The following is a 13,368-nucleotide window of genomic DNA, read 5'->3' as shown; positions in this document are numbered from 1 at the left end:
AACTATTTTATCCATTCGCTTTTTACAATCTTCCACCAAATGCAACCATGTATGTTAAAGAACAACAATACGTAGGTATGTATGTATAAAAGATAAACTAATTGAGTTTGAAAAAGTATGCTCAATCTTTCACCGAAGTACCTAGCGTATGAACGAGTAAGTAATCCTACTAACTTGTTTCATTCATAATCTGGGGCAAGTATTGCTATTAAATAGATATATTTCAGGTAACATAATGTATTCAATAATTCTTTGTTCATGACAACCACAAGAACACATGATTGCAAATTCTGCTACCTATGATTCAGAAGAAAAAAAAGCAATTCACAAAAAATTTTATACCCAAAATGCGAAGTTGCAGATAGTTGTCACTCTTAAAATGAGGACATTTGCCGATATATAAGGTTTACCGGCGATGGTTATTTTAGTTTTTTTCAGTTATTTTTGTCGGATCTTTAGGATCCTTTTGTCAGATCTTTAGGGTCTCTTTTCTCGGATCTTTAGGATCCCAATAGTGTCTGTGTCTAGTCCAATTTCTCCCCCATTAGGAGGCATTTGCATTTACAGGTATGTAAATAGCATGACGTATCCGAAAGAGAGAAATAACAATTATCATCCTTGTATCATTGTGATTTTATCACTATTAATGGATATGTATCCCTTGGATTCAAAAAAAAAAAAAAACTTAACACATAATCAAATTTTTTGAACTTTATTCACTCCCTTGTACTCATGCTTGAGAGGCAAAGCCTTGCGCTGCAAAGTACGCACAGTAATCTGAATAGTTCGTGGTTGCTTTAGTCCACGCGGTATCCACTTTCGATTGACGCCAGGATATATATTCTCTTTTGTCAAATCATCTATTAATGGTCAGTCGGAGACGATAAATTAGCCACTGAATATGGAAAGTAAGGAATTTATTTTAGATTTTTTATTTACCTCATTCAACAAACAGTGGGCATTCATGGCTATAAGGACAAGACTTTCTGATCATTGTTTCCGACACCCTGAAATGTTAAGAAACAAGAAATTTAATATTATAATTGAGCATGGAAGAAGAACAAAGAACTATTTTTGTAAGAAGTAATCCTTCTTTATCGCCGTTGTTGTTCACTTATACTTACACTCGGATTAATATTTACGGAAATGTTAAAATCACGAAGGATTTTGACAAAAGAAGGTTCCTAGCTGATGTGGCGGTGGTGATATTCATCTCTCAACGACCCAGACTTAGTCAAAATTTCAAACCATAACCGTCACATCAGTTGGAAACCTTCTTTTGTCAAAATCCTTTGTGATTTTAGCATTTCCCTAATATTTAAAGGGTGCATATGAATATATGATGAACCAAATACCACAGTATGTGATCAATACCAACGTCATAAATATAGGTAGTGTTACTTGCAGGCAAATGATTAGTTTTTAGGAGTGCATTCCCTGCACATTAAATGACATACTATCAATCTTATTTGTTAGGAGAGACAAAGCATTTTTCAGGGTCAATAAATCGAACCTTCAGAAAAACGGTAAACACGGTAAATGTGAATGAAAAAAAAACACGAACTGCTGCAAGATGAGTCTTTCCCTTCACAATCACTTATCGTGTCTCCAGATTCCTGCATAAAACGCCAAACCAGACAACAAGTTCGATTAGATCCACATAGTTGAAGTTGATCAAAGAAATTGTTTTATTCAGTTTACAAAAGAAATACAAAACTCTATTTATAGAGTTAGAATACTACTAAGTTCTAATTTACTAGTTGTTAATATCTAATAGCTTCTAATATCTGCTAGCTAGTTTCTAATATTATCTATTTTCTACGAAAGTTATTATATGAAATATTTCAATGTAGGAAAGAATCTCAACACACATCATGGGCAATCACCACCAATTGGGCTTTCCTCACTAAGAGTTGAAGGGAAAAACATAATCAATTCATTGTTGTCAGGAAATGAGAACTCAATAAATGTAGCTTTTCCCAAAAATTATAAAACAAGATTTCTCCATTCCATACAAATAAAAATAACAAAACAAATTGAGGCCACTCATGTTATTATTCTTATTACCTGAGAGAAAGATGAGTTTTCATTCCTGAACATTCCAAAAGCACATGCAACAAACAATAACATGGAAGTGTTCTGCTGGGAAATCTCAATTAGAATTAGATGAAAACAGGAAAAATTACCATCATTACAAGTGAAATCTAGTCTTCCTCTCGCAATTAGGGTTTGCTAAGCTGAATCAACAATTCGTTTGAGAGGGGAATAGAGAGGGCGAGAATGGAGAAAAAGGAACAAAGAATAAGTAGAAGAAATAAGGAAATGAATTATAATTTTTTTGGAAATAAGGAAATTACGGGCAATAGTTGTATGGTTACCGACAGTATTCTGCAGGAAATGAATTTTAGTTTTCCGAAAATAAGAGCGAAACACTTTTTAACGCAAAATAATTGAATGGTTACCAGACAGTTCTCTATAGAAAGCGTCCCGATAAATAAGATACTGATGGCTTTATACTGACTTTATCGTTAAAGAATTATATGCCGACGGTTAATTCAGAAATCGTCGATAATTACCGTCACCAAAAGTACCTTATTTCTAGTGAAAACATCAGTGATTCAAAGAACCATCGGAACCTCCATTAGTAAAAGTATTGCTTACATTGCTCGTTGCGACAATTTATTATTAGTGACGGCACCAACTGTCGCTAATGCCCTTTTTTTTGTACAAGCTTGTTAACTACTATAGATTTATCCGACATATAACTCAAGAAAATTTGGTCCAATTTTTCTGAAAAAATCTGTACATTTACATTTAACATAATTTATTAATATTACAGTAAATAGTTTTTTTTTATTCAACAAAGAGGGAACCTAAAGTTGGTGCATGAAATTGTTCTCTTAAAATTTAAGATTAATTCCATTTTGGCGTCTAATTTGTAACCAACTTGCAGTTAGGTCACCTATAAGTGTCGAACAGTTCGATTTGACCTCCATAGGTCAAAGTTTTTTCAACATTTTCGAGAAGTACCCTTAGTATTCAAAATAAAATTATTACTCAAAAATGTTAAACATTAATATCTACATCATCTCCCTTTCTCTCTTCTACTTCATTCCATGTTTCCTCCACTCCATCTCTCCACCTCACCCTTGTTCTGCAGTAGAATGTTGCCGTCGGAAGGTCGCCTCTGGTCGACGACCTGTAACCCCCCCCCCCCAAAAAAAAATATTTATATGTATGTGCACATATATAAACACTATGATTTCCTCTCGTTTCTCTCTTTTTTTTTTCTTCTTTTTTATGTATCTTGTTTTTTCTCTTCTTTCGCTCACTACTCTCTCTTGCGAAGGGAAGGAGCCCCTTTTCTCCGAATGATTGGAAACTAGATTATTGTACATCTGGTTTACTAGACCTTTAAAATCTCTAAACCAGACCTACGACGAAGGGGAGCCCCTTCGCTAGAGGGAGAGTAGAGAGAAGAAGAAGGAGGAGGAGGAGGAGGAGGAGGAGGAGGGGAGAGGAAAAAAAGTAGTGAGCGAAGGTTGCCAGCCAGCCAGCGACCTTCTGCCGACATCATTTTATCGGAGATTCTGAAGACTAAAAATTCAAAAGTTCTTCAAGAGATTTTGAAGACTAAAAATTCAAAAGTTCTCCAAGAGTGTTTTCAATAATCAAATCAGAAGCCTAATCAATTTAGAAGCAAGAACGCTCTACTTAGTCTAGAATATCAAGTCAGAAACACTCTATTCAATCCAGAAGATCAAGTGAAAAACATTCTAGATGGTCTAGAATACCAAGTCAGAAATAAATCATCTTAAATCCATTATATAATGGATTAGAGACAACCTATTATATTCCTGATTTTCATAATAATAAAATTTTATAAAATGCAATCTCTTGTGCGAAAAAAAAGTTATACGACCAATGAGGCCACGCGTCACCATTTGACAACACATGAGTAATAATTTACTATCCATTTATTTTATTTGTAGCGGGAGAACTCAACCCATCATCATCAGGATAAGACATCACAACCTTGACCGTCGGAACGGACAAGTGTGACGAATTGCGGAACTATTACAAAGTAGAGCATACTAGTTGGTATGCCATATTAGGGCATCTTATACATATTTATAACATTCTTAACAGTAAAGGTTATCTAAAACTGCAATTCCAAACTGGTTACAGATATTTCTGTAGAAATTTACTCGAGATTGAACTGCCCCACGGTTTCCACCATTGCATTCCATACCATTGATCTTACGAATAGTCGGACCAAACCCTTGAATTGAAACATCATGGACATTATTCATCCAAAACCACAACGCGGTTTTGAAGGAAATAACCGGATCATTGGCTACGATTTCTGGATTGTTTAGACCGTCAAAACCAATACTTCGACCTGCGTTAATGTAGTTATAATTCCATGATAATTGCAACGGTCCTCGTCCGTAGTACTGCTTGTTACCATTGCAGGGATAGGTATTTGAGTTTTCACAATAATTGCTTTTATCTTTTTCTTCAATGAAGCAAAACCCTATATAAACCAAAACCGAAATAAAACTTAGTAATTGAAGGGAATATTTTGTTACTTGTGTGGTATAGAAATAGAAGATGTTTGTGGCGCATGATATTTGTAATATCCGTCTGTAATTTTTATTTATGTTTTTTCTCGTGTAATTTACTAGAAGAGTTTGGCAATTGTTTCATCCAGCCAAGTAGGTTGTGAAGAGTTTGGTCATCTAACATGATATCCGAATTCAGTCATGTAGAAGAGTTCTGACATGTAATATGATGATCGAAACACAGTATCTCTATTTTTTCATATGGGATTAATAGTGGAGCCACTTTATCCTTGCCTTTGTCAAGAGTAAACATTTTTCGATAGACAACATGAAACAGACCTAAAATCCGACAAATTATTACATTATTTACTTAATATATAGCCTAAATTTTGATGGGAAACTGCTTCCACCGAGACTCGATCTCACGACCTCATAGACTTAAGAGGGGTGTCCAACCGTTGCACCAAAGGTTGGTGGACAAATCAAGTCCTTTCAACCGATGTATTTTGCTAAAAGTAATAGACTTCAACACCAATATAAAACAGTTTAGTATAACTTACGTCCAGTTTCGTGTTGCACATTTGCAAAGAAAGCAGCGATTTCATGTTTTCGGTTCCTAGCTGCACCAAAACCAGGGTACATTCTGGCAGCTTCAAGAAAAGCTTCACGTGAAAAGAAATTCTTCCCGACACAATCGCCACTCATATGATCTTTTAATCCATCAAAAAAAGCTGGAGTTACAAATTTCGCAACACCATAACTAACTTGGCCAACAACTGTCTCAAAAAGATGTCCCATCAGAACTCCCACCAAAACAAGTTTTAAGAAATTAAGAGAAACCATTTCCTTTTTTTGTTTGTAAAATAGAAGATAAAGTTTTTGTGAGAAATCTTGGAGAAGTTTAAGAGGTATTTATAAACTTTAGCTTGTGGGTCGATCGAACAATAATTTTTCATTTTTGTGCTCCTTGAAGACTTGGAGTCAAGATCGTGCAGATCTAGAGTTCTACTTTTTCATGATAATACACCTCAAGACAAGTGGGTGGGTATCTCAAAATTTCAAAGACCTATGCTTCAAAGATCCTAGTAAAATACTAAAATTTCATCATGATTTATGGAGACTCTTGTAGTGCATTTTAAGGTGGAAAAATCACTATGTCAATAGTTTATTGCATTAATCAACTTCTATAATAGAAAAAGCACTAGGGGAAATGGGTTTCTTTTGGTAGAACCTAGAGGTAATGGGTTCAATTCTTGAAGGTTGTTAACCTTCTTAGAGTAGTTGATCTCTCTAATTAATGGTGTCATCAGGATTTTTTTCTTTCTATTAAAGACCCATGTGTCAAGGAAGGGTGTACATTCGCAATCTTCCTAGTGTATATATCTCTATGTTGTGTATTCATGATGTGTCAATGCTATGTAATAATGCAATAAATACCATTCTATCAAAACAATCAAAACATTTTACAAAAGTGAAGAATACATTTTCTAGGTGCATATAATCTCTCTGTACATATAAGAATATTGATGAAATTTGTGGTACCACAGACAAGAAGTTTGCTTGAATCCATAGATAGATTTTTTTAATTTTTAAGCTATATTTTTTGGGTCACCAGATATATAGTTTTTCGATTGTACCATGCATTTTGTTTCATCAATGCATCCATTAAGAAACACCGTTTTACCATCCATAAACTATCATTCAAATTTAGAATAGAAAAGTCATTTAATTTCTTTTTCAAGTCCTTGTAATAATATATTCTTACTTGAAAATTCTAAAAATTGTTTACAAACTGACTACTAACTTAGGTTGTGTTTGTTTTTTCAAAATTTCAGATCTGAAATCTGAATTGGTCTCCAATTCAGATTTCAGATGTTTGTTTTTTTTTTTCACAAAATCTGAATTGACGTCTGAATAGTCCCAAAGTCTGAATTCGGCTGAAATAAGTCCACATATTTTCAGACTTCAAAACAAGTCTGAAAATGAAGGACACAATCTGAAATGAGTAAAATGACGAACTTAACCCTCTTAAAAAAAATTAGAAATCAAAACAATCGAGAGTTTCTTCTCTTCTCTTCTCGGCTTCTTCACTCAGAAAACCCTAGGGTTCCAGCTGAGTTCCAGTCCTTGTGCTTTCCCTCCCTCCTCCCTCTCTCTCTCTCTAAAACACACACACACGCACTTTCTCTCTCTTAAACCCTCTGTCAAAATCGCAGAATTTGTTGATTCACCTTCCATAAGATCGCCAATTTGAAGCTATTGAGCGCGACGAGCAGCACCGGAGACCTAGTTGTGAGCAGCACCGGAGACCTAGTAATGATCATTTCTCTCTCTCAACAAGTTCAATAAGTTGTTGTTAGTTTCATTTCTGTATTTTATTTTGCAGTTTTTGAACTACTATTACTTACTAATATTGTCATAAACCCTATAAAGGGTTTAATGGGTTTGCTTAGTTTTGATGTTTGAAGTCGTTTGAATGGTTGATTTGAGATCCACTCAAACGAACTGAAAAAGGGACAAACATCACCTAGGCTGAACTGGAATAGGTCAGTTTATGCTAGATTAAATATTGAAGTTGCCTGAATTGATTGATCCTGATTTCACAAGACCCACAAAAAAATTGCAGGAAGAGCTTGTTAATTGAGTTTTACAACACCAATATTTACTACTTGGTTGATTTCTAGACTCGAAATTCGAACATTACTTATCAGAGACATCGATAGTTAGTTAAAGCCCAACCATTACTATATGAGAGTAGATATTATAGTACCTAAAAGGGTACTTACACAAGCATGATCATCGTCGATACTAGATTACAGAGACATCGATAGTTAAACTAACTAATTAACAATCCTACAACTACGACGAATCTCCCCATTTTCACCAGTAAGAGGCTTCAAACTTCCCATTTTCATCATTGATTTCTTGAAGTCTTCGAAGAACAATGGTGCATTTACTGCATAGTTTTCAACGATTTCAAGTGCCGGACTATTCTCAGTCAACAATGGGTTTGCTTAGTTTTAAGAATTTTTGTTGGTTTAATTGGGTTTTTGCTGGTTAAAGAATTAAGGGTTTTTTTTTTTGAAATGGAAGAAAGAGAAGAATCTTGTAATGATATGATGCATGTCTAGTACATACTTTATCTCTCTCTCTTTATCCATGGGTGGTCCTAGGTAGTAAGCACTGTAGAAGAAAGGTGCAAAAAATCAGACTATAGAAATGTAATGACATATACATATTACACACTCTCATGCTATTCAGTATGTACAGTAATTTCATCCATGAACTTCAGAACTAGGTCTCAATCAAGAAAGTGCATATCAGTGTGTATATGTACATATACATATATATTGATATACTTGTGTTGTACAAGCTTATAAGGAATATAAACTTCAAGATTATTGTTTATTTTGAAATTGTATGCACTTAGCCGAGGATTATTAGAAACAATGTGATATACTCTAGTTTATCGTAATTGAAATCTTGATGAACCATAGAGCATTATGAACCATAGATTTTGTTTTAGATTTTTCAAACAGTTGAAATAGTTGTTTAGGTTCATCATCCACACTGACCAGTTCATGTTTGTAAGTTTGATTTTTTCTCTTGATGAACATTAGTTTTGCTCTTATACACAATTTGTGAGATTGAATTACAGATAGAATGGGACATTTTTCGTATCTGTTCAATGGACTGACGAGATCATTATCTCTAAAGAAAGGAAGGACTTGTTCTAGCGAAATTGAGAAAGATGTTTCTGAAGTGACGGCTAAACAAGCTAAGAAGAACGATTTTGTTCTCCGTTCCAATGGTGTTGTTAACGCAGACGGGTCGAAAAATCTTGCATCTGTTCTCCGTTTCAAGATGATTCGGGGGAAGTACTTAATAGTTCAGAAGTCGGTGCAAATTTAGAAGATCCTCCACCAAATATACCTCACATGTTCGGTCGGAATGAACACACTTATATGGTTAATTTACGTGATGAAATTGCAACTGGACTTGTGCGATCTGCTGCTCAATCAAACTCTGATAGAAGATAAAAGTCGGAGCCGACAACAAGGTAGATATATTCACTTTAACTACTCGTTTTTTTTTTCGTGGCCTAGTGATTTGTTTCAATGTCGTTAAAAGTTTTCTAATTTTGTTCACTTTAAACCAATACTTATATATCAAATAACTGAATGAATAAATGAATCATGATCATGATTAAATGCTTGAATCATGATCATGATTAAATGCTTGAATCATGATCATGACTCTTGTTAGGGATACTGCTACTTGTAATGAACATATGCGAGCTGTACTTACCGTAGTGATAATGCTGATAAGTAACTCCCAGCTTTGTTAAGTTTTGGAAGTTTGACAGATATCAGGGCTTACTATTCCTTTAATTTCTATGGTCTTGATAGAAAATAATCAACCTACTTAATAACTTCTCTGTTTGATTTAATAATAGGTAGCTGACTCACTTGAGAAAGGCAAGGAGCATGAAGACGAGTACATGATCAGTGAGAAGGAGCTCCTTGTGAATCGGTAGATAGTTTTTATTCAGGTTTTGTGGTGGTTAGTGGTGCTGGTTCGGTTGTGGTGGTGGTGGTAGTGGTGTTGGTGGTGGAAGTTTTTTAATTCAAGGGGTTATTAGTGTTAAATTAACACACATTCAGATTTTTTTTTTTTTGTTGAAAGATTTGGAAGTAATTGTTCTTTTACTATAAGGGTATAAATGTAAAAAATTCAATTCAGACATAATATTTCAGATGAAAAAACAAACATGCTAACTCGTAAAATTATTCAGCCAATTCAGATTCAGCCATTTCAGTTCAGCCAATTCAGATTCAGCCAATTCAGATTCAGACAAAAAAAAAAAAACAAACACAACCTTAGTACGATTAGTCTCATTTAGTCAAAGAAGTGCAACCGAAGTCAATCCATTATAACTCAAATGGCTTGTTTGCCAGAAATATAACTATTTGACCAAGATCTGACTAAGCCACCAAGAAATCTGTTTGACTTAGTCATAAATGTTTGACCAAATTAAACTTTATCAAAATTTATGACTTGATCCAAAAATTTGGCCAGTGGTGACTGAGCTAGATTGTTCTCACTTAAACGAGTCAGACCGGTCTAAATTAGATCGGTCAGCCTCAAATCAATCCCTAAACTTCCAAATGTGAGCTTTAATATTGTTCAAATAAACAAATAAAATACAAGAGAATCTATAAAAATATCTCAATGAACCTAAAAATGTAGTGGCTCTGATACCACTTGTTATCAAATTTAACCGTATAATCATAATCTATTCATGTTTCTGAGATGATTATATTAAGCAAAACAACAAACATAAATCTATAAACATAAACTCCATTAGATTCAAGAGATTATAGAAAGGTGGCCAATAAGTGGACAAATAAAAGTCTTATGTGGACAACAATAATGGGTGGAAAAATAAATTTCTCCTTCATCTTCATCCTTCATCGTTTCTCCCTCTTAAGAATTTACTAGAAAACAGAACTGGTTATAAGTTTTTCTCAACTTTACTTATTCTCTCTCTCTAAAAACACAATAAACCGTAACAACCTTCGGCTAAATTGCCTCCTGGTTGTAATCCTTCTACCAACTTAACAAGTACTCTTTCACGATCTTTTTAAGTGCCTGGGATTTCATCTTTTCAGAGTTAATCTTCACCAAACTCATTTATTAAGAAAGTGGGTAATTAAAAAAATGTTTTTTGAGATTGGGGAGTTTTTGATGATTATGGCGTCTTGATAGTTATGAAAATGTTCTTAAAGAAGGAATCAAGTTCTCTCCTAGTACTTCTCTTTGTTCTTACTTTCTATTCATCCTTCACTAAATGTTTCAAGTTGTTTCAAAACATGGGTATTTTTCATTTCAAATTAAAGCCTATCTCTGATCTCTCTCTCTCTCTAAATTATTTATCATACACCCACACACACAAAGACATAGACAAACCCATACACAGGTAAACAAAATATTTAGTATCTTCTTCTCCTGAGTTAAGTATTGTTGAGTTCAAGGATTGACTGATTCTTCTCTTGAATTGTTCTTTAACCAGTGGATGCATCTACCAGGTTTATTGGGGTTTAGATGATTACGCAGTTGTCCAAATAGAAACCCTATTTGTTGGTTGTCCACATAGGAATTTCATGTGTCCCTTCATCAATTATTTTGTACACCCAATTTCAGTTGTCCACGTAAGAATCTTGTTTGGCCACCTATTGGCCACCTATAGAAAATGGAAGCGGAAGTGTATCTTTTGACCCATAGCCTCAAGTGATTGACTTGATTGGTTGATATGATTTTTCATTTGATTGTTCTTCTCGTTGGAATCTCTCTTGTGATGAAAGAGAGTCACAAACCAAAAATAAAGAGATCGAGAAGCCCAAATGGGGATCGTAACCCCTATATACAGTTGAACTACTTTTATATTCAATTTGGCCCTTGTCAAATTTGAAATCACCTCGTAGTCTCTACACATTTATTTTCATGAGACTTTGATACCTTTGATCAATAGTAAACCGTATTAGATCACCATGCAACTATACTTAGGGGCAGCTTGGGCCAAAGCAACTGCCTTGGGTCCCAACATCGCGGAGGGCCTCATACTTAGTTATTGCTTAGTGGTCTAGAGCTTGGACCATGATACAAAAGGTCAAAGATTCAAGTCCTCCCATAAGCACAAACATGAATTTTATATATTTCTTTTAGCACTCTTTATATAGGGCCTCAATTTTCAACTCTGTTTGGGGTCTTCCAAATGTTTGGGTCGGCTCTAACTTTACCATAATTTAGGATAGTCACATACACAACTTTACGGATCGATTTCAACCCACATATGTTGAATTTTTCCAACATTAACTGAACTTTTAATGTGAAGGAGCTTAACTCTTTAAGAGAAGCACCACACTCTCACCTTCTTAGAATTGTATTTCTACAACAACCATAATATAATTTATTACAAGAAGTGTAAATGGATGGCTGCCCAACTTCTTTCTTTGAGACTTTTTTTTACTTTATATCATCCCTAACACACTTATTGCAGACACTACCTCCATTTCTTTTGCCTTTCCAAACACGATAGGTGATTAAGTTTTTGGCACTAAATTTGGACCATTAGCACGACACACTCGAATGCCTGGAATCCTCAATGTAGAATTGAATTCAAGACACAATTGGATTACTTTATGTTTCTCTTTTGTTGTTTATAATAAAAGTTCAAATGTAAAGTGTCTTTAGAGCAATTTTGTTTAGGACAGAAGTAATCACACATATGTTTAATTATACCCAAAAATCGAAAACAAAAGCGGGCTAAACAGTAGATAGCAACGTTACGACTTGCTGCGTGGGGGTGGTTGAAGACCCAAAATGCCCGTTTTGCCAAGTGGAGAATGAAACAGACTTCCATTTACTCTTTGGGTGTGTTGTGACACAACCTATATGGGAGCAGCTGCTCCACAAATTGGGTTATGTTCACCAAAGTGTCGATAACTGGGAATTAGAAATTCAATGGTGTATCTCTCAGTTTAAGGGTGCCTCTTTAAAGAGTCAGTTAGGTCGATTGACTCTAAATGCTTACATCTACCACATCTGGCGAGAGCGAAACAAGTATGTTTTTGAAGGGAAGTGCCGACCACAATCAGAAGTGATTCGTGAGATCAATGAAGAAATTATTATTAAAATTAGCAATGGTACAAAGCGGATAGAAGCTAGCATAGAGACCAGCGACATTGTGGAAAGGTGAAATTTGAGTCTGAATGTATCCACCCAAAGTATACTGCTATTAGGTGGATTGGGCCAAACCAAGGAACTTTTCTTCTCAACACAGATGGGTCTTTGGATACAGACAATGCGGGTTATGGAGCAATTGTTCGAGATCCAACAGGTCAGATTTTAGCGGCAGCCACGACAACGACAACTAAAGGAACAATCTTCTTGCATGAGCTCCAAGGAGTGGGATTGGGACTTCGAATTGCTAAGGACCAGGGCCTAGACAACGTGGAAATACGACTGGATTCAAGAAGTGTTACTTCTTTACTCACTAAACCAGCCCACTCAGTTCCATGACGAGCAAAACGGGTGTGGAGACGAGTTCAAAAGTTGCGAGAGCAGTTCACTAGTGTGATGGTAACCCATACTTTTAGAGAATTAAATAGAGCGGCGGACTATCTGGCAAAAATGAGGTTAAGCACCGGCGAAACAGTGTTAACAATAGGACAACTTCCACCTGAATTAGTGAATATTGTTGACGAGGACTCTAGGGGTACCATAAGGCAAAGGAAAGGGTGGGGCTAAGTTGATTGTTTTTTGCTTTCGTTTTATTTTTGCCTTCTTGTTTTGGGCCGGAGTCCCTTACTCCGCTTATCTTAATAAAAAAAAAACGTTTCGACTTCAATGAGAGAGATCCCTATCAAAGATCAGTGGAAGCTTTAAAAAAGAATCAGTGGAAGACTTGCAAATTAGTAGTAGTCAATAGGTGGAGTGGGGGTTGAAGATTTTTTGGGACACAAGAAACGGGCACCGTGGTACGTCACAAATGAAGGTCCCACAATAGTCCGACAATCCGTCCTACTAATTATTTGGGTCGAAGAATTTTGGGGACACAAGATTATTAACGTGGTTCACGTTGAAGTTCCCTCCATTTATGCAAAATCCAAACAGGTCTCTTCCCGCGGAGGGAGGCTCATCGAGATACCAAAACTTACCAACTGACTAATTAGAGACAATTTATTATCTTCATGATTTTCATAATATCGAAATTTTATAAAATTCAATCTCTTGCGCGAAA

At 35.3% G+C, this 13,368-nt stretch overlaps 1 protein-coding gene and 1 long non-coding RNA gene across 3 annotated transcripts; one reads left to right on the top strand and one right to left on the bottom strand.

Moving 5' to 3' along the window:
- Positions 1-3,977: 3,977 nt before the first annotated feature.
- LOC147559786 (chitinase 4-like) lies at positions 3,978-5,435 on the bottom strand. Its single transcript, XM_086661732.1, has 2 exons — positions 5,126-5,435; positions 3,978-4,537 (listed from the first exon to the last, which is right to left on the bottom strand). The coding sequence occupies exons 1-2, from the start codon at positions 5,406-5,408 to the stop codon at positions 4,143-4,145; spliced, it is 678 nt and encodes a 225-aa protein (XP_086517858.1). The 5' UTR covers positions 5,409-5,435; the 3' UTR covers positions 3,978-4,142.
- Positions 5,436-6,599: 1,164 nt separating this feature from the next.
- On the top strand, positions 6,600-9,352 carry LOC147559785 (uncharacterized). 2 transcript variants are annotated; one of them, XR_015234667.1, is made up of 3 exons: positions 6,600-6,878; positions 8,224-8,625; positions 9,022-9,352. It is a non-coding gene; the product is annotated as an uncharacterized LOC147559785 (long non-coding RNA). The 2 variants fall into 2 exon arrangements; XR_015234666.1 differs by lacking the exon at positions 6,600-6,878 and having other exon boundaries at positions 6,885-8,625.
- The last annotated feature ends 4,016 nt before the right edge of the window (positions 9,353-13,368 follow it).

The sequence above is a fragment of the Eschscholzia californica genome, unplaced genomic scaffold (assembly GCF_041429995.1).
Source record: "Eschscholzia californica isolate CP2 unplaced genomic scaffold, dmEscCali1.0.p SCAF_2, whole genome shotgun sequence".
In the NCBI taxonomy this organism is placed as follows: Eukaryota; Viridiplantae; Streptophyta; class Magnoliopsida; order Ranunculales; family Papaveraceae; genus Eschscholzia; species Eschscholzia californica.
Note: the sequence above shows the minus strand (reverse complement) of the source record. Positions and strands in the feature narration are given on the sequence as shown.